Source organism: Felis catus, chromosome X (genome assembly GCF_018350175.1).
Source record: "Felis catus isolate Fca126 chromosome X, F.catus_Fca126_mat1.0, whole genome shotgun sequence".
Taxonomy (NCBI): domain Eukaryota; kingdom Metazoa; phylum Chordata; class Mammalia; order Carnivora; family Felidae; genus Felis; species Felis catus.
Window position 1 is genome coordinate 26216356 of NC_058386.1, and position 22438 is coordinate 26238793.

General features: G+C 44.2%; 1 protein-coding gene and 2 long non-coding RNA genes across 10 annotated transcripts in view; 1 reads left to right on the forward strand and 2 right to left on the reverse strand.

Moving 5' to 3' along the window:
• LOC109496468 overlaps nucleotides 1–20328 on the forward strand; it is a 348709-nt gene extending 328381 nt beyond the window's left edge. Inside the window, exons 6-9 of one of the 6 annotated variants that reach the window (XR_002739737.2) lie at nucleotides 12534–12670; nucleotides 13876–14026; nucleotides 17533–17558; nucleotides 20079–20328. Coding sequence is in view for 3 of the 6 variants with exons in the window: in XM_023248808.2 (XP_023104576.2) it covers nucleotides 12534–12647 (114 nt within the window). In the remaining 3 variants the exon portion in view is untranslated. Of the gene's footprint in view, nucleotides 1–12533; nucleotides 12671–13875; nucleotides 14027–17532; nucleotides 18272–20078 lie in introns of those variants that run through there. The other 5 variants (XR_006592826.1, XM_023248808.2, XM_045050325.1 and 2 more) reach the window with 5 other exon arrangements.
• Nucleotides 1075–5875, reverse strand: LOC123383263. The gene is made up of 2 exons (XR_006592831.1): nucleotides 5757–5875; nucleotides 1075–2919 (listed from the first exon to the last, which is right to left on the reverse strand). It is a non-coding gene; the product is annotated as an uncharacterized LOC123383263 (long non-coding RNA).
• On the reverse strand, nucleotides 8458–22431 carry LOC102900122. Of its 3 annotated transcripts, none has more exons than XR_002739739.2 (5): nucleotides 21738–22431; nucleotides 10407–10981; nucleotides 10178–10301; nucleotides 9717–9783; nucleotides 8458–9143 (listed from the first exon to the last, which is right to left on the reverse strand). It is a non-coding gene; the product is annotated as an uncharacterized LOC102900122 (long non-coding RNA). The 3 variants fall into 3 exon arrangements; XR_442455.4 differs by having other exon boundaries at nucleotides 8458–8868; nucleotides 21738–22428; XR_891368.4 differs by lacking the exon at nucleotides 10407–10981 and having other exon boundaries at nucleotides 8458–8868; nucleotides 21738–22424.
• Nucleotides 22432–22438: the final 7 nt, after the last annotated feature.

Below are 22438 nucleotides of genomic sequence, written 5' to 3' on the forward strand. Positions count from 1 at the left end.
CACCTGCTGGCTCTTTTGACTCGGTCCCCCTGATTTAAACAATCAGAATCTACGCTGTGGACATCAGTCCGCCCGGAATTTTATTTTTCGAAATGGTTACGTGATTTTTACATGAACCTTACATGAGAAATAAACACATAAAGTGAAGCGTGATGAATTGCCGACGGAGTTTAGACAAGCGGGATGGTTGTGTTGGCTGCAGAAAGCAGTGGGTTCATTAACAACATAAAAGACGTCGGGTGTTGGCCCGGATGCAGAGAAAGGGGGACCCTCTTGCCCTGTTGGTGGGAATGCAAACTGGTGCAGCCGCTCTGGAAAACAGTGTGGAGTTTCCGGAAAGAAAAAAAAAAAAAACTTAGAAATAGAACTACCCTACAATTCTGCAGTTGCACTATTAGGTATTTACCCAAAGGATACAAAAATGCAGATTCAAGGGGGTACATGCATCCCAATGTTTATAGCAGCAGCATCAACAAACTATGAAGAGAGCCCAAATGTCCATGACTGGTGAATGGATGAAGAATTTTTATGGAATATGTTTACAATGGAATCTATATACAATGGAATACACACACACACACACACACACACACATTCATCCATCAAAAAGAATAAAATCTTGCCATTTGCAATGACATGGATGGAACTAGAATGCATTATGCTAAGTGAATTAAGTCAGTCAGAGAAAGACAAATACCATATGATTTCACCCATATGTGGAATTTAAGAAACACAACAGGCGAACATGGGAAAGAGGAGAGAAGGAAACAAACCACAAGAGACTCTTAAGGATAAAGAACAAACTGAGGGCTGGTGGAGGGAGGTGGGGTGGGGGGGATGAGCTAGATGGCTGATGGGGACTGAAGAGGGCACCTGTTGTGATGAGCACCGAGTGCTGTATGTAAGTGATGAAGCACTGAATTCTACTCCTGAGACCAACATTGCGCTGTATGTTGGCTAAGTAAAATTAAAAAATAAAATAAAATAAAATAAAATAAAATAAAATAAAATAAAATAAAAAAAAAGGAAGCAGTGGGTTTACAAGACAAAAAAGCAGTGTGAGCCAACAGGATCGGGCCATGGTTTTGTTTTTTTTTTTCTTGCCCTGCCCTGAGGACCTTAAGTAACCTTGCATCTCTGACCCCTGCCAAGCCTGACCAAAGCAGACCTTCTGGGGCCTAAAGTAGTCTTGTCCAATTAGCCTCAGGCCAGTGCTTACTGTCATGCTAACAAACCTTGCCTCTGACCCCTTCGACATTGGCCAGACATATGGCTGTGTATCTCTATTGCTTTCTTTGATGTGCACAGCAGCTTGTTCATTCCAGGGAGTACAGCTCCTCCCTGAACAACCTGGCTGGCCCTCGCCACTATACGGCCATGTCATAGCCTAGAGATTGCACCTGTGGCACCAGATTGGGTCTTCTGGAATAAGAGTTTTGATCCAGAGCAAGCCAATACCCACCATCTCCCTTTAAACTGCCATTTTGACTGCTGACAGTCTTAGAGGCCATTCTTAGAGATAAGTTAGCTCCTCTCGCCCTTGGACGCCTCTCTTCCAGCTCTTCACTGGGTTTCATTGCTGGTCCCCGTTTCCACCCCTGTCGGCAAGCAGACACTTGTCATCGTCTCATCACGGGTGGAGTGGATTTCCCTGCCACTTGACTTTGGGCTCGGCCGTGTAACTTGTTTCGGTGAAATGATATCTGGATGGAAGCGCCACTGTGACCATTTTGAGCCTGGGCCTTAATGGGCCTTGCATGTTTCCATTTGTTCTCTTGCACGTATAACATCACCACAAGATGAACATGCCTAAGAATGAGCCACACGGACCGAGAAAAAGGAGGACACGCACGGAGCCGAACCACCCTATCCAACACAAAACCTGAAGTGAGAAAAAGGGCCACCCTAAGTGCCCCAGTCTGCAGCAGTGACATCCAGCTGAGCCCGGCCTCAATCAGTAGACCTTCAGCCAAACAGCAGACGCGCAAAGTCTTCTTGCCTCCCCTGTCACTTGTCACCACCGCTGATCAGATCTGGGTGACCACTTGAGGGATTGCACGTGGAAACAAACTGTAATCGGTAAGGATCGGAGTCAGGAAGACTTGGAAACTGAGGTGCCATTTGGAACCCCATATAACTTGACAAAGTGACAGAGAAAGCCAGTCTTGAGAGCGAAGTAGGAAAACGGAGCACATGTTCAAAGAGCTTCAGAGAAGAGTCCCAGGAAGAGAAAATAACGGAAGGGTGATTAGAGTGGGCTCAGTTCCCACAGGCTCTCAGCACCCCTGGACTTGAGGCCTGGTTGGGTTGCAGGTCTTGTGTCTGAGGCATTGTCAATTGCGTCATCAATTGCATCTTACTTCCCACTCCGCGTGTGCACGTGTGCACACGCCCACACACGTATGCACACCGAGAGTTTTATTTTTAGCTAGCTTAAATGGATCTTGCTCCTCGCAAGTAAAGAACTGGATACGCCCTCCCATGATAGAAAACCAAACTGACTGCCTGTGGGACTGTGTATCGTGTAGCTTTTGCCGTATAAGAAAGCATCTTGAAGTTTAAGAGTGTAGGACAACAGGGGCCCCTGGGTGGCTCAGTTGGTTGAGTGTCTGACTCTTGATTTCAGCTCAGGTCATGATCCCAGGTCATGGGATCGAGCCTCACGTTGGGCCCCACGCGGAGCATGGAGCCTGCTTGAGATTCTCTCTCCCTCTCCCTCTGCCCCTCTTCCCTGCTCACGCCTGCGTGCATGCGCACGCTCTCTCTCTCTCTCTAAAAGAAAAAAAAAAGTGTAGAACAGCAATATTTTGCTCTCGATTTTGTGGATTGTGATGGCTGGGATATCTGGGACATTTGTGATGGTACTTCTGTCTTATCCGGCTGGGCTGAGGCTGGGTGTTCTCGGACGGTCTCACACGTCTAGAAGAAGCAAAAGAACAGTAACCCAAATGAGGAAGCTCATTTTAAGTCTCTGCTCATGTCATCGTTACTAGTGGCCCTTAGCCAAAACAAATCACTTGGTAGAGTGTAGACTCGGGGTGAGGGAGACTGAGCAAGGGCTTAGATACAGGGAGGAGTGAACACTTCGGAAGTCTTTATCGCAACAACATAGGGCCAAAGGCCAGGAGGGTGGTATTTTCAAGGGAATGAGTCTCAGAAAACCTCCAGTTTGCTATAGCTTGACCTGTGTACCTTTGGAAGAGTACAAGATTGTATTTATTTTTTTAACGTGTATTTTTGAGAGACAACAAGCGAGCACGAGCAGGGGAGGTGCGGTGAGAGAAGGGGACAGAAGAGCTGAAGCAGGCTCGGAGCTGACAGCAGCAAGCCCGACACAGAGGCTTGAACTCGCGACCGTGAGAGCATGAGCTGAGCTGAAGTCAGATGCACAACTGACCGAGCCACCCAGGAGCCCCAAGAGTCCAAGATTTTAACTCAGTGACTTGTTATTCTACCGTCATGGAAACACTCGTCTAAATAGTTAAAATATACAATAAGCATCTGTAGTATTTCACTCTTGCTGGAATGCCTAACCTTCCTTCCCTCCTTGAGAAAAGAAGCATTTCGGTAGAATTAACAGGGGGCAAATATCAGAAGCCTGAAAATAAAGTGTTTGTCCTGAATATAATTTACATAAGAAGCTCCCTTGTACTTGACGGCAGAGAAGGCTCCCGAATAATGAACATATTTATGGGGGGGGGGGCTCTTCTGTTGCAAACACTTCCCTGGGGGTACCACCGAAAGCACCAAGCCATTACTTGAAATGGAGCGCGTCCCTTTGAGTATCATAACCACATAGCTGCGAATCATAAGTTAAAAGTGATCATTCTATTCCCTATTCCTGAACACATATGCCAGCCTGAGCATCCATATCTGTGAGGTTGGCAGACCGGGGACCTGCAAAGGTCAAAGCACTATGTGCTGTCGCCTGTGGAATATGCAGCCATCCCAAAGTGTCTAGACATAGGGACTAGATCACAGCAAGTTCTCTTGAATAGGCAGAGCTGATGGGGTTGATATACCCCATCAGGAAGAGGGAGTCATCAAAGGAGAGCCAGAGAAATTTACACTTTCCTCATTATGCAAATGCTAATTTACAAACATAAGATCATTCTCCTTTAACCTTGTTCCCCTTGCCGTGTTGCCTAACTGCAAACCAACAATTGTGACATCACCATCATTTCCAGGCAGCAGACGCAAACTACAAAGAGAAAATTTCCATTTGTAGACTGCAGTGTTATTAACCAACGATCAGGGGAAAAGCTATGAAGGGAGGTGGAGAAGTTAAGGCATCCTGTCTTTGAAAATCTAAGTACAGAGTATATGACAATTTCCTGAAGAGCGGGAATTCGGGGCCCAACTGTTTTCATTTTATCTTTTTAAAGATTTTTATTTCTAAGTAATCTGCACACCCAACACGGGGCTCATACTTACAGCCCCGGGATCACAAGTCACGTGCTCTACGGACCCCTTTTGAAGAAGGAAAAAACCTTCCGGTCTCCATAAGTTAGTCATTTCATGTGTGCCGATATTTCACGCAATTTTAAAATAACCTTTTAAAAATCTGTAAGCTTATTTCAATACAAATACAAAGAACTGTAATGAGGTATATGTTATCAGAAGCAGGGAAATAGGCCAACACAAGCAATGTGGTCAAAAGTAAAGAAGGGCAAGATCGAAATGACAATGGGAGGGAAACAGGTGATTTCTCAACCAAGGTAAAGAATGCCCAGTAATGTGGAGTCAGCCAAGGGAGAGGAATAGAGGACAGAACCATTCAAACACGCTGAAACTATCTCTCCAGGCTTTAAAAATAGACTTAATTCTTTAGAGCAGTTTTAGGTTCACAGGAAAGCTGAGCAGAAAGAACAGAGATTTCCTGTATCTCCGCCCCCCCCCCGTCGGCCCCCATATCCCCAGCCTCCCCCATTATTAACATCCCCACCGGAGTAGTACATTTGTTACAACAGATGAACCTACATTGACACATCATCACCCCGAGGCCATAGTTCACATTAGGGTTCACTCTTAGTGTTTACATTCTATGGGCTGAGGCGAATGCATAATGACATGTATCCACCATTACAGTATCATACAGAGTAGTTTCATTGCACGAAAAGTCTTCTATTCACCTGTTCATCCCTAACACTCCCCCCGCCCCCTACACACACACCCCCAGCAACCCCTGGCAAGGGCTGATCTTCTTGCTGTCTCCAAAGTTTTGCCTTTGCCAAAATGTCCTTTAGTTGGAATCATGCTACATGTAGCCTTTTCAAATTAGCTTCTTTCACTTAGTACTATGCACTTAAGTTTCCTCCAGGTCTTTCCGTGGTTTGATAGCTCATTTCCTTTTAGCACCGAATAATAGTCCATTGTCTGGATGTACTACAGTTTATTTATCCATTCACCTACTGAAAGACCTCTTGTTTGCTTCCAAGTTTGGCAGTTATGAATAGAGCTGCTATAAGCATCTGCTGCAGGTTTTATGTGGACACAAGTTCTCAGCTCCTTTGGATAAATACCAAGGAGCACGACCGCTGGATCATAGGGTAAGAGTGTGTTTAGTTTTGTAGGAAACTTCCAAACTGTTGCACGAAGTGTCTGTTGCATTCTGCGTGCCCAGCAGCAGTGGATGAGAGCTCCCGTGGCTCTGCATCCTTGCCAGCATTTGGCGTTTCTCTCTAGTTTTTAATTCCTCATTCTCTAACAGACATGGATGATAGAGATAGAGACCTAGGTCTCCACGATTGACTTACCACCTCACATCTGTCACAGTGGGAAACAACACACGTTGGCAAGGGTGCAGCGAAAGGGGAACCCTCTTGCCTTGTTGGTGCGAATGCAAACTGGTGCAGCCATTCTGGAAAACAGTATGGAGGTTCCTCAAAGAGTTACAAATAGAATGATCCAGGGGCACCTGGGTGGCTCAGTCGGTTGAGCATCCGACTTCAGCTTGGGTCATGATCTCACAGCTTGTGAGTTCGAGCTCCGCGTCAGGCTCTGTGCTGACAGCCTGCTTCGGATTCGGTGTCTCCCCCTCTCTCTGCCCCTCCCCCCACTTGCACCCTGTCTCTCTGTCTCTCTCTCAAAAATAAGTCAACACTAAAAATTTTTTTTAAAAAATAGAACGGTCCAGCAGTTGCACTACTAGGTATTTACCCAAACCATATAAAAATACAGATTCGAAGGGATAGATGTCCCCCACTGTTTATAGCCGCATTATCAACAATAGGTAAACTATGGATAGAGCCCAAATGTCTGTCAACTGATGAATGGATAAAGAAGATGCCATGTATACACAATGGAATATTACTCAGCCACCAAGAAAAATGAAATCTTGCCATTTGCAATGACTGTGAATGAAGCCAAAGTGTATTATGCTAAGCGAAATAAGTCAGTGAGAGAAAGACAACTACCGTATGATTTCGCTCAGATGTGGAGTTTAAGAAACAAAACAGATGAACGTATGGGAAGGGGGGAAAAAAGAAAGAGGGAAGCAGACCCTCTCTTAATGATAGAGAACAAACTGAGGGTTGATGGAGGGATGTAGGTGGGGGGGAACGGGCTAAATGGGTGATGGGTACTAAGGAGGGCACTTGTTATGATGAGCCCTGGGTGTTATATGTAAGTGATGAATCACTAAATTCTCCTGAAACCAATATTGCACTATATGTTAACTAACTACAATTTAAAAAATGGGGGGGTGGGAATTGAAATTAAAACAAGATCTAGGGGCGCCTGGGTGGCGCAGTTGGTTAAGCGTCCGACTTCAGCCAGGTCACGATCTCGCGGTCCGTGGGTTCGAGCCCCGCATCGGGCTCTGGGCTGATGGCTCAGAGCCTGGAGCCTGTTTCCGATTCTGTGTCTCTGCCCCTCCCCCCGTTCATGCTCTGTCTCTCTCTGTCCCAAGAATAAATAAAAAAACGTTGAAAAAAAATTAAAAAAAAAAAAACAAGATCTAGATTTTATGTACAGTGGTGAGAAATGGGGCCTTGGGAGGATAGACTACAAAAAGTACCGTAGAAAACTCTGGAAAAAGACCACATGGGCACCCGTGTTGGGTGTAGAGCTTACTTTAAAAAATAAAATTAAGAAGACCACGGCTTTTTTTTTCCGGTGATGGCTTGCTTAATTATTTATATATGTAATGTGTATATATTTACAGTATCTTTGGGAAAAGAGCACTGTTTATTCATTGTCAGTTGGCTTATACTCTGAGTTCTTTTCTTCATCAATAGCAATACATTCATAAGACACACATGTGCACCTCACCACTTGCTGACCAATTTCATACATTTCATACATTTCATACATGTAAGTGACATTGGACAAGTAACCCAGATTCTTGCCTTTATTTTCTTCAGCTCTAATAAATGGAGATGAGCTAGGTGATCTGAAAAGTTCTTCTGAGTCCTTTAAGAAATTACACTCCTATGTTCCTTCCCAAATAAGAAGTGCCCCCAAAGATGTGTGGTATTAATGAAATGTTTGCAAAGGAAGGAGAGTTTCCCCTTTAAAAAGGCAATGAATGGCGGCACCTGGGTGGCTCAGTCAGTTAAACGTCCAAGTCTTGATTTCAGCTCAGGTCACGATCTCATGGTTCATGAGTTTGAGCCCCGTGTAGGGCTCTGTGCTGGCAGCGCAGAGCCTGCTTGGGATTCTCTCTCTCTCCCTCTCTCTCTGGGCCTCCCCTGCTCACTCTCTCTCTCTCTCTCTCAAAGTAAATAAAGTTTAAAAAACACAATGAATGTACGTGAATTCAGATCATTGTTCCCTTTTACTCACATGCCATTTACTGAATGATACATGATATAATGTCTTCCCAAATTTTCCCTAATCAAGTTTCAATATGAAGCCTAAGCAGGCAAACTGTAAAGTTACCTTTTCTTTTCAAAAGTGTGCTTTCTAAAAAGGAATCAGCAAATGTACGATTATAATCCATGGAGATCAGTGAATTCCCTTCATTCAACATGCCTTGTGCCTTCTGTGTGGCTTCTCAGGGAAGGCACTAAATAAATTTTCTTTTTCTTTAATGATACGACTGTAAATGCAGCCCTTGAGAAGGCAGTGCCCCGTGATGACGAGTGTGACACATAATTTATAATCACGAACACGATTAAACATAATTGTGAACATAATCGGGGGGTACTTTGGCTTCATTTTTGTGGGTCCTCAGGGCATTGTGGGTACAATCCCTGCCTCAGAACGTTCTCAGGAACAGCGGGACAAACTGAAACACCTGTCGACTTGCTTCCGTGGCAGGTTTTCCAAACATGTTTGGCAAATGAGAACATTTTTGGAGAGTCATGTGGTGATCTTTCCAAAAGACCCAGTGTCTGGGCTGTAACCAAATATGACCAAACACTAAATTCTGTGAGGAATGGAGATCACACCAACACGTACTCGTTGTGTCATCCCCCTGTTGCTGCACGACAAACGACTCCAAAACCAAGCGTCTCCAAACAATAACCATTTATTATGTGCCACGATTCTGTGTACTATCTGCGCTCGGCTGGGTGGTTTCCCTCCTCCGGGCGATATTGACCAAGGTCATTCATTCACCTGGGTCGCTCATTCAGCGGCTGCAAACAGATGGGAGCTCTACTGGGGCCGAAATAGAAACATCCAAGACGATTTCATTCACACTTCCGGAAGTTGGCGTTGGTCTGCGAGAGTGCGCAGTTTCTCATCTGCTAGCCGGTTAGACTGGCTTTCTTAAAGCATGGCAGCTGGGTTCCAAGGAGGAAGGGCTCACTTTTGTACATCACCTATCAAGTCTCCGCACCATGTTTGCTGATGGCCGTGCAAGTCACACGGCCCAAGCCCAGTCTCCTCCGCCCTTGTGAAGGAATAGAAGTGGCCTGTGCCCTGTATGGGTGGATGAGAGTAGCGCAGGTAGAGACGGGAATTGTTACAAGGAGATGGAAATGTGTGTAAGATAACGGGTGCGTTTTGTCTGCTTGTCAAAGGAAATGTCGCCGTTTTATAACAACGGTATTCATATGGGAAGCCTTTGACACAATGTATTCCAAAGAGCGGCTTCATATTTTGAAGTGGTGTTTACAGCTGAGACTTTGTGTGCAGTGCCCTCCTTGTGACAGCTGTATGCCTTTTTGTATCTGGCGGCAAAGGGTGCGGTAAAACTTTAAAACAATAAAAGAGATGCCCGGTTGACATTATTACCCGAAGGTAGGATTCCGTTGATTGATCACTTCATTCCTTCACTCGCTCAGCAGTTGCTTACAGAACACCCAGCCCCTAGTGCTAAAATAATGATCAGGACGAAGCCGAGGCATCAAGGAGCCTCGCTTGTTGCATTCCGAGGGGGTGGAGAGGGAGAAAGTAGCAGGAACCTGCATCTCGAACAAGTGCCCTAGGCGACAGGCTGATAACTGAGAATGTCTGCCTAAAGCCTTTCTCCACCAGTATTCTTTTTTAATGTTTATTTATTTATTTTAAGAGAGAGAGAGAGAGAGAGAGAGCGCGGAGGAGGGTCACAGAGAGAGGAAGAGAGAGAATCCCAAGCAGGGTCCACGTTGCCAGCGAGAGCCTGATATGGGGTTTGAAATCATGACCGGAGCCAACATCAAGAGCCGGATGCTCAACCGACTGAGCCACCCAGGCGCCCCTACCGGTATGCTAAGTGGATTATTCGTTAACAAAGAACTAATAGTTGGGAGAAAAAGTCACTAACACAAGTCAAAAGGTTCTCTTACCACAGTTTCGCCAAGTTCTAGAAAAATAGACATTCCAGCATATTCATGGTCCATTGGCCAGCATCACCTGGGAGGGTGTTAGAAATGCAAATTATCAGACCTCACCTACTAAACCAGAAACTCTGGGATTGGGGCCCAGCATCCTGGGTTTTAACAAGTCCTGTAGGTGGTTCTGATATAGGCAGAGTTTGAGAATCGTCGCCATATCGTAATTCTATTACACTTGCAACACTGCAGAGAGTGATGCATAATTTTTAGGTCGCTACACCTGGATTATTCACATGCACGTGAGTGGATTCTCCAGTTTGCATGGGGGGTGAGGAAGCGTCCTAATGTGGCTTTTTTAAATCAACTGTATTTAAGTTCTTAATCTGTCTTTAACTCCCTCTGCTATCTTGGGCAAATCACTTCTTATATCTCCCTAAATCATCCCAGTCCCATAAAATAAAGGAAATCCTGACCTATTTACTGTAATCCTTTCCTTCGGTAACTTTCCATGTTATCCTTTCCATGTCCATGTCGGTCCCTATCCCAGTCATCGTTCGAATAGCGAGAAGAGATTAAGGAGCTAGCTTTCCAAGTAGACTAGAAAAAATAAGGCAAATATGAGAAGGCCAAGAAACATGACTGCATCCTCCCCCCCCCCCCTCCAAAAAAGAATCTCTACGGCAATGTAGTCTTTCTACTTACATAAATTCTGTGTAAATTAACAGGAAACACCAGAGGGGGAATAATTGAAACCCCAAGACTCTCTCCAAATGGGAGTTGACATTGATTTCTTGCCCTACCAGCCCGAAATCATCACGATGAACTTGAGATAACTCAAGCTACTTAAATCATTCGCTTGTAGAGTGGTTTCACACATCATGCCATCCAGGTCAATGACATTTTCCCTGTTTGACCGGTGAGCAAGAGGAAGCCAGGGGAGAAAATTAGTTATTCCAGGTCAGGAAGATCAAGCGTTGAATGGCAAGGCCAAGATCAAGGCCAAGAGCTCCTTAGCTGTCCAATCCAGTGTTTCTCCCACTGCTTTACCTTCAGGTCTGGAATGGGTCGCGGGGAGCTCGAGGTGGACCAGCATCCTACCTTCTTCGTTTTTATTTATTTTCTTGGCTGCCCTTCCCTCAGACGGCTACAAAAGAGCAGTGGGCTTGATGTCAGGAGACGGAAATTCTAGTTCCGGTTCTGCCACAGAAGGCGGGCGAGTCTCAGACGCGTCACTTCACGCTCGCCGGACCACACGTGCCCCATTGTTATTTCCAGCTCTGCCTCAGGGATAGTATGGAAAATGAAGGCAGAATATCTCTTGGTTAGTTTGTACCTTTGAATAAATTTGAGTTTTCAGACTGCAGCCAGGGCTTGAAGGGATGAGAAAGAGCAGAGAAATGGAGGTCATTCCAGTTGGATACGACGAAACAGGACTCGGAGGCTCAGAGTAAATATTTAGGGTGTGGAGATTAGATACACTGAGCTAGAGTCTTCCGTTTAAGACTCTTCCCTTTGACCTTCCCTGAACTCCAAGAGGGAGCTTAGAAGTGTGTGACCCTGTCCTGTGAGAATCTGAGGGTCAAAACTGTGTGAAAGTTAGAACGATGTCAGTCACTTTTTTTTTTTTTAATGTTTATTTCTTTTTGAGAGGGAGAAAGAGAACGTGTGAGCGGGAGAGGGGCAGAGAGAAAAGGGGACAGATGACCCCGAAATGGGTTCCGTACTGACAGCAGAGAGCCCGATGTGCGGCTCGGAACTCACGAACCATGGGACCACGTGACCTGAGCCAAAGTTGGCCACTTAACCAACTGAGCCACCCAGGTGCCCCGGTCACTTTTGTTTGTTTGTTTGTTTGTTTGTTTTTAATGGATTGATATGGTAGGTTTGGTGGCTTCCTTTTTACTGCCTTCCAGAATCAAGGAAATCCTTATCTATATCATTTAATTAACGCCTTTCATGGTATTCAGAGGCCAGTTAGCCTACTTCCTTTACATCTGCCTGAATGCCTCTCTGTGTCTTCTTCCAGGAAATTCAGAAATACTGATTCATCTGCCCTCCTCTCCTAAGCAGGCCAGTTTACCAGTAGTTATTAAGTCCAGCATTTCTATACGCAGGCATCACATAGAACACCAGAGTGATGTCTACACAGAGTACAGGACAATTTCCTTCCAAAGCAAACATGGTTAAACTATACACACAGAGATGGATAAGAGAGTGTGTTGTAGAGTAAGGGCCAGAGGGGGAAAAAATAGAAATGATGTTCCTCCAGAACACCGAGACATTAGGGAAAAGGATGGAAAGAAATGAGAGGGTGACAATAGAGTGCCTTTGAAATTGATAGCCTAGTGGTTTGCCTAATTCCTCTGGTGATTTTCAATCAGCATCTTTTAAAAAGTGTAGAATTGTGTAAAGTTTCTGGACGGAAGGGACTCAGTTTTGAAGCTCCATTTTGCTTTCCAGCTAAGGAACTGTCCAACGGGACAAGAGGTGACAATTCTTTTACAAGCAATTGCTCATAAAATTTCAACAGAGTAAGTGGCATTCGGATTATATGAGGGCAGTAAAGTTAACTACTTTTTTGTAGTTTTGTTTCATCGCACTAATAATCAACACAATAGTAATCAGAAGCGACTCCACGGGTCAGCACCCGAATAGCAGGGTTTTTTTTTCTCTTCTTTATCTAAATCATGTAATGACCGCTTGCTTCTTTCCTATAAAAGCCTCTCTTGCCTTCCCCACATGAGCAAGACACTCTTCTCCGGCCTCTGGAATCTGGGTGCCCGAATTGCAATTCTGAGATCACAAACGAAGGCCTTTCTTCTTTTTCAGGTTTGCCTCCTTGTCTCAGTCAACATCAATGGTATCAGAACAGCAGGGGATCTGAAGCGATGTACCACTCCGATTCTGGGACTGCCGTTGGATTTGAACATGGTACCTGCCTAAGCAGGCGGTTCGGGGTTCTGCCGGTGAGTCCTCTCAGTTCTGAACCTCACGATTATCATGATTTTTTTTTAAGTAATCTCTCCACCCAACATGGGGCTCTAACTTGACTGAGCGAGCCACGAATGCCCCAACCTCCCTCTTTTCAGTTGACGCTTAGGCCCAGGTTTTGGGTGTCTGTCTTTCCTATGTGGGCTTTTGTCTGTCTGCCTGTCTGAACTACAGAGCTACTCTCGTCTGTCCGGCGCATACTCAGCTGGGTGTCTGTTATAGGTCCATTTTTTGTAAGTTTCTGTCTTGTGGGATCACTGTGACTTGTCATTACAGTGGCCACTCGGGGATCTTTGGAGATTCCAAAATTAGATTATTTGCGGGCACAACTGGAAAAAGAAAAAACCAAGCAGCCTGAGTAGAAGCATAGTTCCCTTCGTATTTGGAGGCCTCTGACCAATCAAATGATTCTAAACCTGCTTCCTCAGGAACGAAATTACCTAAACTTTCTAAAGGTGACTCTGACCTCTCTCAGCCACGACCTAAGCTCAAGGAGCTTCTGAGAAACGCTACACCCACTGCTTGTCTTCCACCTTCTCCCTCCTGCTCTCCCCCTGGCGATCCTAGATGCACAGAACTTCCATTCTCTAATATCAACCCGGAGGTTTCCTCTAGACCCTCCAGCGATCCGAGCTCCTTCTAAACTTAAACCCAATGAAGGACGCTCTAAGACTTTATCAGTCATTTATACTCCGTGGACCAAGGCACGACCATGAACTACTTACTGCCAAGGACTTTCCCCATGCCCTTGAAGACCCTCTAGGATTTGCTAGGGGATTCGCTTTAGTTATTCAGACCCATAAACCTGGTAATTCTGACCTTTATCAGCTTCTACGCATGCTTGTAAATGAAGGTCACGTAAGGGAATGAATGGGAAAAGTAGGCCGGACAGAGCCTGTTGATTTTGCTAAGTGAAAAGCTGTAGGTAAAACAGAAACCTTTAAGCTAGCTGAAGATTTACATAAAACTGTCCCTCAGGGTTTCCAAAAGACTATAGATTGCAGAAACAAAGCAACGATGTAATCAGTGGCCAAACGGATCTGGTTTTTGATTATTATGATAGATTAGAGAAAAACTTGTAAACAATACTTTGGTATTGACAAAATTAATCGTGAAAACCCATTTTTTTTTAACTTTTTTTTTTTTTAATTGAACTCCAACTTTGTTACCTGTGAGACAGCATTGGCTCCAACAGCCTACGAGCAGAAGGGCACAAACAGCAGGGGAACTAATGCTCATACGACCGAATAGCGCAGCTCCCAGGACAAAAGGGGATCTTCCCGTTAATTCTACCCAACACTTCAGGGGAAGTAGATGTTACTGGGAATGAGGTGAGATGAGCTCTCTCTCTCTCTCTCTCTGTTTTTTTTTTTTTTAGTACAGCTGACATACAATGTTACATGAGTTTACGTGAGTAAACCAGTGATTCAACAGGTTTATACGTTATGCTATGCTCATCACAAGGGCAGCCACCCTGTGTCACGAGACAACACTCTTATAACACCGCGGACTGTATTCCCTGTGCTGTGCCTTTTATTCCCATGACTTATTCATTCCGTAACTGGAAGCCTGTATCTCCCACTCCCTTTCCCCCTCTAGACGTGGGAACAACACTGTCAGTTTTAAACCCCACCCACCTGCCTCCCCGCCTTCCCCAGAGTACCGAACACTACAAACTGTGGGAGTGTCTAATATCCCATGACAGTTTTAAAATTTTTACCCGTTTCTTTTCAGCTGGGGCCCTTACAGCACTCATCAATTCCTTCTGGTCCCTGCAGACCCCATTCACCTGTTAGACCTCAATTTTGGGGGGAGGTATCGGCACACATCTCTTTCCCTGAAAAGAGGGAAATATTTTTGGAAATAGTGGAACAGCACATAGAAAATGTAACTTAGCTTTTGGGTAGTCAAACTTCTTTAAGACTGAAGGAGACTGAAAGGGTTCAGAGCAAGTGTCCCCGGAGTGTGCCACTTTGGCATTTTGAGCTGAAGGCCATTGAGACCCTGTCGCTCAGGAGAAATGGCCATTATCTTCCCACTTGACTCGTTTTGTCTGCCTTGCTGTGGCCTGCAGGTTGTCATTTCTTTCTTTCGGCTATCTTTGGGAGTGACTCTAGATCTTGGGAAGGTAGTATCTTTGCACCTTCTTTGGGGACTCGTCTTACAGCCAAAGCATAGTTATTCAGTACCGTCACAAATACTTGCTGTTTGTCCCAGCTCAAAACTGGCAAGAATTTATTTTACAGCGGCTCTGTAGTCCAAAGTTGGCCAGATTGGAAGCTGATATTCGGCACCTGATAAGAATTTTTTTTAAGGCCTCTCCCCTAAGTTAAAATTAGAACTATGTACCCAGAGGGGAAGAAGCAAACTGAGGATAATGTAGTCAGATGGGTGGATCAACCTAGAATGTCATTTAAATTGCAACCCAGTTCCTTGAAGGATTAAAAGCAACTGCCCTTATCTTACAAATCTTTGCGAAACCAGAAATAAAGGCCCAGAAACAACTGAAAATCCTTCACCCTCCCCTTTTCACCAATGCCAAACATCCACTATTTATCTCAAAAGTCTCATAACCGGCTCTGGGAACTCATGTGTAGATCATCCTCTATTCCTAAAACCTGGGGTTGGGGGGAAGTTTTTTAAAGTTACAAATGGCTATAGAAGCACCCTTGCCCCAAATCTAGCCCACAGCTTCCATAAGGTTACTGGGCAAGGATAAATACCAATGGTAATTGTCTTCCCCACAAATATCAGTGGCAAAAGTTTTAGCTATCTGAGCACATAACCTTAACTAATTCCATCTCCCAGAAAAACAGTTTGCATCCAAATGCTCTTTTCTAAACTAGTGAATTCTGAATTATCCTACTTTCAGCCTCACGGCTAAAAAAATTATTACTTTTTTTTTTAAAGATTATATTTTCAAGCAATCTCTCCGCTCAGTGTGGGCTCAAACTCTTGACCCCAAGATAAGAGTCGTACGGTCTTCCTACTGGGCCAGCCAGGTGCCCCTCATGGCTAAAAACTTTACAACAATAGCAATAAGGTTTCCGTTTGTGTCCGTCTTTATGTTCAAATGTGTTATAGATGTGTAGTATTTTCTACCTCTGAATGGTACTGCCGAAATTAATTTATAAAAGAGCTCTGTTTAATTGGCTCAAATCTCAGACGATAGAAATGAACCCAAATATATTTCAAGTTCATGTGATCTAAGATTAATCTTTAATATATAAAAGTTCATTGAAGTTGGTTGGTTTAATTAAAACAGGCATGTTTTTAGAGTTGTCAGCAGTAAATATAAAACTATTATTCTCCCTAGGTTTGCTAAAAGTCAAATTAGCTCATGTTATCTCTGTTACAGACTTGGTCAGCAAGAAATGTAACTTAAAGGTGGTTAGCTGTGTAGTGTGTTGTGAAATTTTCCTGACTAATCTAAACATACTTATTAAGAACAAGTGAATTAAATTGATGTAAGTAAAATACAAGTTTGTAAATGAGCTTTTCAGCAATATTTATGTCTACTTAAATAGTTTCCCCAAATCCTTTTTGGATTTGTTAAATTAAGTTACATAATGCGTAGTCTTGAAATATCCAGATCATTTCCACATAAGATGAAATCCTGAAACATTAACTACTAAACATAAGCTTATTTACTTTCGACTTCCTATTACAGAGAAACTAAAGATATTTGGGTCAATTGCTAAATATGTTTTGTGCCATACTGAGAAGTTTACTATAAGAAGGCATTTGTTTCTAAAAATTATGAAATGTGTTCATAAAGTTGCGAGTCTAAAGAATGCTGATATAGGGGCGCCTGGCTGGCTCAGTCAGTGAAGTATGCAACTCTGGATCTTGGGGTTGTGCATCTGAGCCCCATGTTGGGGTTAGAGATTGCTTAAAAATAAAATCTAAAAAAAAAAAAAAGAATGCTAGTATAACAGTTCACAACTGCTTACTTCTTAGTTTTCATTAGAAATAGGTAAACTGGGCGCCTGGCTGGATCATTTGGTGGAGTATATGACTCGTGATCTCAGGGTCGTGAGTTTGAGCCCCATGTCGGGTGTAGAGATTACTTAAAAAAAAAAAAAGGTCTCTAAAAGTTAAGAATTTTGCTAAATATAATTTAAGCTACTAGAAATAATAAGAAAACATCTCCACATGCCATGGTTTTTTTGAGGGAAAAGGAAGAACTTTTGACCTAAGGCAAGGCCGGTTATTTAAAGAGGGAAATCAGGCAAAATCTGAATGTAGGAATGAACGTCATAGAAAGTTTGTGAAACAAGGAATCTTTGAAAAAAAGTCTATGCAGGGTCAGAACTATGATTGGAACGGGTGAGTTTTAATGTCAAAGGTACAAGATTAGAACTGGTTTTGTCTCACTGTTAAAACACCCAAGTTTTGGGGCGCCTGGGTGGCGCAGTTGGTTAAGCGTCCGACTTCAGCCAGGTCACGATCTCGCGGTCTGTGAGTTCGAGCCCCGCGTCAGGCTCTGGGCTGAGGGCTCGGAGCCTGGAGCCTGTTTCCGATTCTGTGTCTCCCTCTCTCTCTGCCCCTCCCCCGTTCATGCTCTGTCTCTCTCTGTCCCAAAAATAAATAAAAACGTTGAAAAAAAAAATTAAAAAAAAAAAAACACCCAAGTTTTCTTAAATTATTGGTCTACTCTTAATATAAAATTACAAACAAAGGCTTTTCTTTGTCTTTAATGTAATGCAGGTAAGAAAATCAAAGTTTCTGTTTTGTCTTTATCAGGTCTTTAATTACTTAAGGACACTGAATGTTCCCAGTATTAAAAGAGTTAACTTTCGCTAACGACTTTGTAATCCTCTATATTTGCCTTTAGGATCTTATCGTCGCCTGGGATGACACGTAAGTATTAAATCTTATAATGATCTGGGATCCTCTTTAGTCATGTGCTTTAAATTTAAAACCTTCTGATATTTTTCACAAACTTCCCCAAACTCAAATTCTAAATGAAGTCTCTTTGACTAATTAGGCTTATTTATCTGGTATATTATATTACCAAAGGAATTGTCAAATTACCAAAGCATTGTCAGGTACTAAGTGAGGATAAAGCATCTTACGTTACATCGTATGGGTGAATTGCCATTCATGTAACTGTTCTAGAAAGAATATGAAATTCCTCAAGTTTTAATATGTCCTGGTACAGTGTTATTGCTTGTAATTCTAATTATTAACGTGTTGTGTGTCACAGAAATAACCAAACTTCCTTTTCAATTGTATCATAATGAGCTCCCAACAGATCTTTAACTGTGGCCATTTTGAGTCTCCTTGTCATTTACAGTTATTGTTTTATTCTTGATGGTCTTGCACATGTGTTTCAGCTTCAAGGAGATTCATGGAAAGGACTTTTGACAAATACAGGTTTCTGATAACCTTAAGATCACAAAACTGAACTGGATAAGAATTTCTGCAGCTATTGGGAAATCTGGATTCAAAAAAAAACAAGAAACGGGGCGCCTGGGTGGCGCAGTCGGTTAAGCGTCCGACTTCAGCCAGGTCACGATCTCGCGGTCTGTGAGTTCGAGCCCCGCGTCGGGCTCTGGGCTGATGGCTCAGAGCCTGGGGCCTGCTTCCGATTCTGTGTCTCCCTCTCTCTCTGCCCCTCCCCCGTTCATGCTCTGTCTCTCTCTGTCCCAAAAATAAAATAAACGTTGGAAAAAAAAAATTCAAAAAAAACCAAGAATTAATAACACGGGCCTGAATAAACTGAGGAAGAATGTTTTCTCTTCCAGATTTAAAGAAATGTTCTGTCTTAGGCTATCTATGACTTACAGAAATTTGGTAAACTACTCCTTTGTAAACAGATCTGAAACATTTATCTTTTTCTCCCTACCTGATCCTTCCAGAATTTAGAAACTCTCAGCGAGTATTCCTATTTTCACGGCAATTACAGCTCTTTGTATAAATTTAATAAGAATCCGTTCTCCTTGTAACAGGACAGCATTGGACACACTGGTTATATTACCAACGCTTTGACTGGAATGTCGTATTTCAGAGACATGCATAGACTCAGATATGACCAGACAGCCTGAAGGATGTAAGGCTGACTTTATGGAGCCAATGAAGCCCCTTGGAAAAATCATCCTGACACTTTGCTTACAGGGTTCCCAGCAGCCTTACCAGATAAGGATGGAAGGTCGCTTCCTGGCAGGCACAGGAACCTCAGGCTATTTGGGGGGACTTCAAAAAGGGAGGAATTCACCCAAATCCTTAGCGATTAATTACACAGAAGTCTGATGGCAAGTATTTGGCGTGGTTCCTTAGCTTGGAGAGGCTGTTGAAAGTTCAATCTAAAATGTCTTACGAAAAGTTCCAGCAAAGCAGATTTAAATGAACCTATATAGGGGCGCCTGGGTGGCTCAGTCGGTTAAGCGTCCGACTTCGGCTCAGGTCACAATCTCGCAGTCCGCGAGTTCGAGCCCCGCGTCGGGCTCTGGGCTGATGGCTCAGAGCCTGGAGCCTGCTTCCGATTCTGTGTCTCCCTCTCTCTCTGCCCCTTCCCCGTTCATGCTCTGTCTCTCTCTGTCTCAAAAATAAATAAACGTTAAAAAAAATTTTAAGAAAATAAAATAAAATAAATGAACCTATATAATCAATCACTAGTCTTGCTACACTTTTGAAAATAATCAGGCCAACGTGTTGAAATTGGACTTATTTTACAAATTAGTATTCCTTTGGCTATCTTTGGTGGAAATGAGGGTGATTTTAGAGAGTGTTAAAAAATAAAATCCAACTGAAATCATCTGAAGGTTTAATGGACTTTATTAAATGCTTCCTGAGTCAGGCAGTATCCCGGCTAGCAAGTAGAGGGAAGCTTTGAGAAACTGTACAAAATGGAAAGTGTCTATAGGAAGGAGGGTGGGGCCAGAAAGTTATTAGTAAATGAAAAGGATTGTTCCCGAAAGGTCACTTTCCCTTAGTGGGGGAGAAGAAGAGGGGTCTTATCATGTAGATTATTCATCTTCCTTTGGGGGATAGAGAGGCCCCATAGGACAGACTCAGTGGGCTGATCTGGAAAATTCCTGAGTGACCAGTTAAGGTTACATTTCTGGGAGAGGTTGAAACTGCAATTAAATTAGGTAGTAAGCCCCAGTTTGGGAACTCGGCCTAAGCAACACCATTTGGGACCTGTGGTTTTCTTTTTAAAAAGAGAAAAAAATGGTATTCCCATAACACACATGTGTGGATGTTAGATTCTAGTTCTGATTGTCTGACGGTTTGTTGTTTCCCTACAAAACTGGGCTGTATCCTGAATCCTGGTTTCCTCAAATATCTGGCTGTGACTCTCCAAACCCAGGTTTCCAGTGTTCTTTCATTCTTTTGACTTGGAATGGCTGAGAACTAAAACTGCCATTTTTCCCGAAGCTGTGCAAACTGAAGCTAGACAACTCGAGATACACTTCAGAGGACCGGCCACGACAGCCCGTGTTCAGACGGTCTTCGCGCCTGTTGCTTTATATGGGCCTCTCAGGAAGATCACCAGAGCTACTCAGACTGCAAACCAGGAAAATCCGTCAGATCGCCACTGCCTGCTCTCACTCCCTCTGAGGATGTTTTTTGTTTTTTTTTTTAAATTTTTTTTTTCAACGTTTATTTATTTTTTGGGACAGAGAGAGAGCATGAACGGGCGAGGGGCAGAGAGAGAGGGAGACACAGAATCGGAAACAGGCTCCAGGCTCCGAGCCATCAGCCCAGAGCCCGACGCGGGGCTCGAACTCACGGACCGCGAGATCGCTACCTGGCTGAAGTCGGACGCTTAACCGACTGCGCCACCCAGGCGCCCCCTTCTGAGGATGTTTTGAGCCTGACATCCAGAAATCTTCTCACTGGCCACACTCAGGACGCAGACACTGGGTTTATAATACGCTCCAACCATGAACCTTTGTTTTTCTTTTGTTTCCGTAGAGAGGCCTCTTATTAATTACCTGACTGCTTGCACAGTATGGGCCTAATTTGGGGAACCCCCTCGAAGCCCACTTCCTGAAACGAGACACAAGTGTTTAACTGAAGTGACTTATTTTCTTTTCTTAATATTTATTTATTTATTTATTTATTTATTTATTGAGAGGGAGCATGAGTGGGGGAGGGGCAGAGACAGAGGGGGAGAGGGAGAGAATCCCAAGAAGGCTCCTCACTGTTAACGCTGAGCCATAGGTGGGGCTCAGACTCACAAACCGTGATATCATGACCTGAGCCGAGATTGAGAGTGGACGCTTAACCCACTGAGCCACCCAGGCGCCCCTGAACTGACATTTTCAAGAGTAGGGCCGGTTCATGAGATTTGGACCGGACCTCTTACTTAAGGTCCAGAACAGAACATTTAAACTGGCTACCAGGGAATAGTATTGATCTGTGACATGTTTCCTAAAAAAAAAAAAAAAAAAAAAAAATCTTGGCTCAAAAGGGAACTGTGGAATTGTGTAAAATTTCTGGCCATACGGTTCTCCATTTTGCAGCTGCATGTTTCTTCCCAATGAACTCCTGAACTAGGCCAGAAACAGCAACTGTTTTACAAGCAGTTGATCGTAAAGTTTAAAGAGAGCAACTGACAGATCACAGGAGGACAGCAAAGTGAATTCATACATACCAGGGACAGTTTTATTTGACAGCAACAATAAAATAACCAATAAGATAGTAATGAGAAGTGGCTCCGCCAGTCAGCACCAAAGTAGGTTTTTTTTTCTTTTACTTAAGTCATGTAATCACCCCTTCTTTCTTTCCCGTAAAAACCCCTTGCTTTCCCCACATGAACAAGACCCTTTTCTGAGTCCTCCAGGACCTGCACCGAAACTGCAATTCTGAGACCCCCCCCCCAAAAAAAGGCCTTTGTTCTTTCAGTTTTGCCTCCTTTACTCAGTTGATAAAATGATCAGCAATAGAATAAAGCAATACAGAATGCGTAGCACGGAAGGATAAATTGTTTCGGAAACATTTTTCAATAATGTAAATACACAGAAAATATATTTATGTGTATCTATATGCATTACATAGAAAATAAATTTATGCACATGCGCACGCACACACCTGGAGTCGTAAACTATTTCTCACGGTGGGTCTTCATTCAAAGTTTGAAAAGCTCCTGAAACGCGCGGGACTCAAAAGGATCCTGGCAAGGTAAATTCAAGGTCAAATCAAAGAGCCCCTTTGCTCTCCCTTTGCAATGTAGAGCAGTTAATGGAGGGAGAGGAAATGGCGTGAGAGGGAGGGGACACCAGAGTGAGGTCAAGCGAGGAGCAAGGGCGGTTCGGGACAGGGAGTTGCCGGATGCCAGATTGTCAATTGAGGGACCCGAGGTTGATTCTGCGCTCTTGCCTTACATGCTAAACCGAAAGAACTTCCGCGTTCCTTGTCCCTGAAAAGCGGACGAAGATGAGGGATTAGCCGTGCTCCCGGGGGTCACACTACGTGGGGCCGGTTCCCTGCAGGGAATTCTTATCCAGGGCAAGGAGAGGGGAGGTGGGCGGGGCGTGGGAAGCGCGGGAAGGCCCGGCCGGGTCGGCCTGAACAGCGACTCACGCCGCGCTCTGCACAGCCCACCAGGGGAACAAGCAGTCCTGTCCTCTGGGACCTTTCGCGGGAGGGAGCCCCCGAGCGCGGCGTGGGGGTTGTGCCCTTTCCACGGGCCGGTGGCGCTCCCCGCCAAAGGGCAGCACCGGCCTCCGCCCCCGGCCCTGCGGCAGGCCGGCTCGGCCGCCGGGCCGCAGGAGCCCACGTGACCCGCGGCG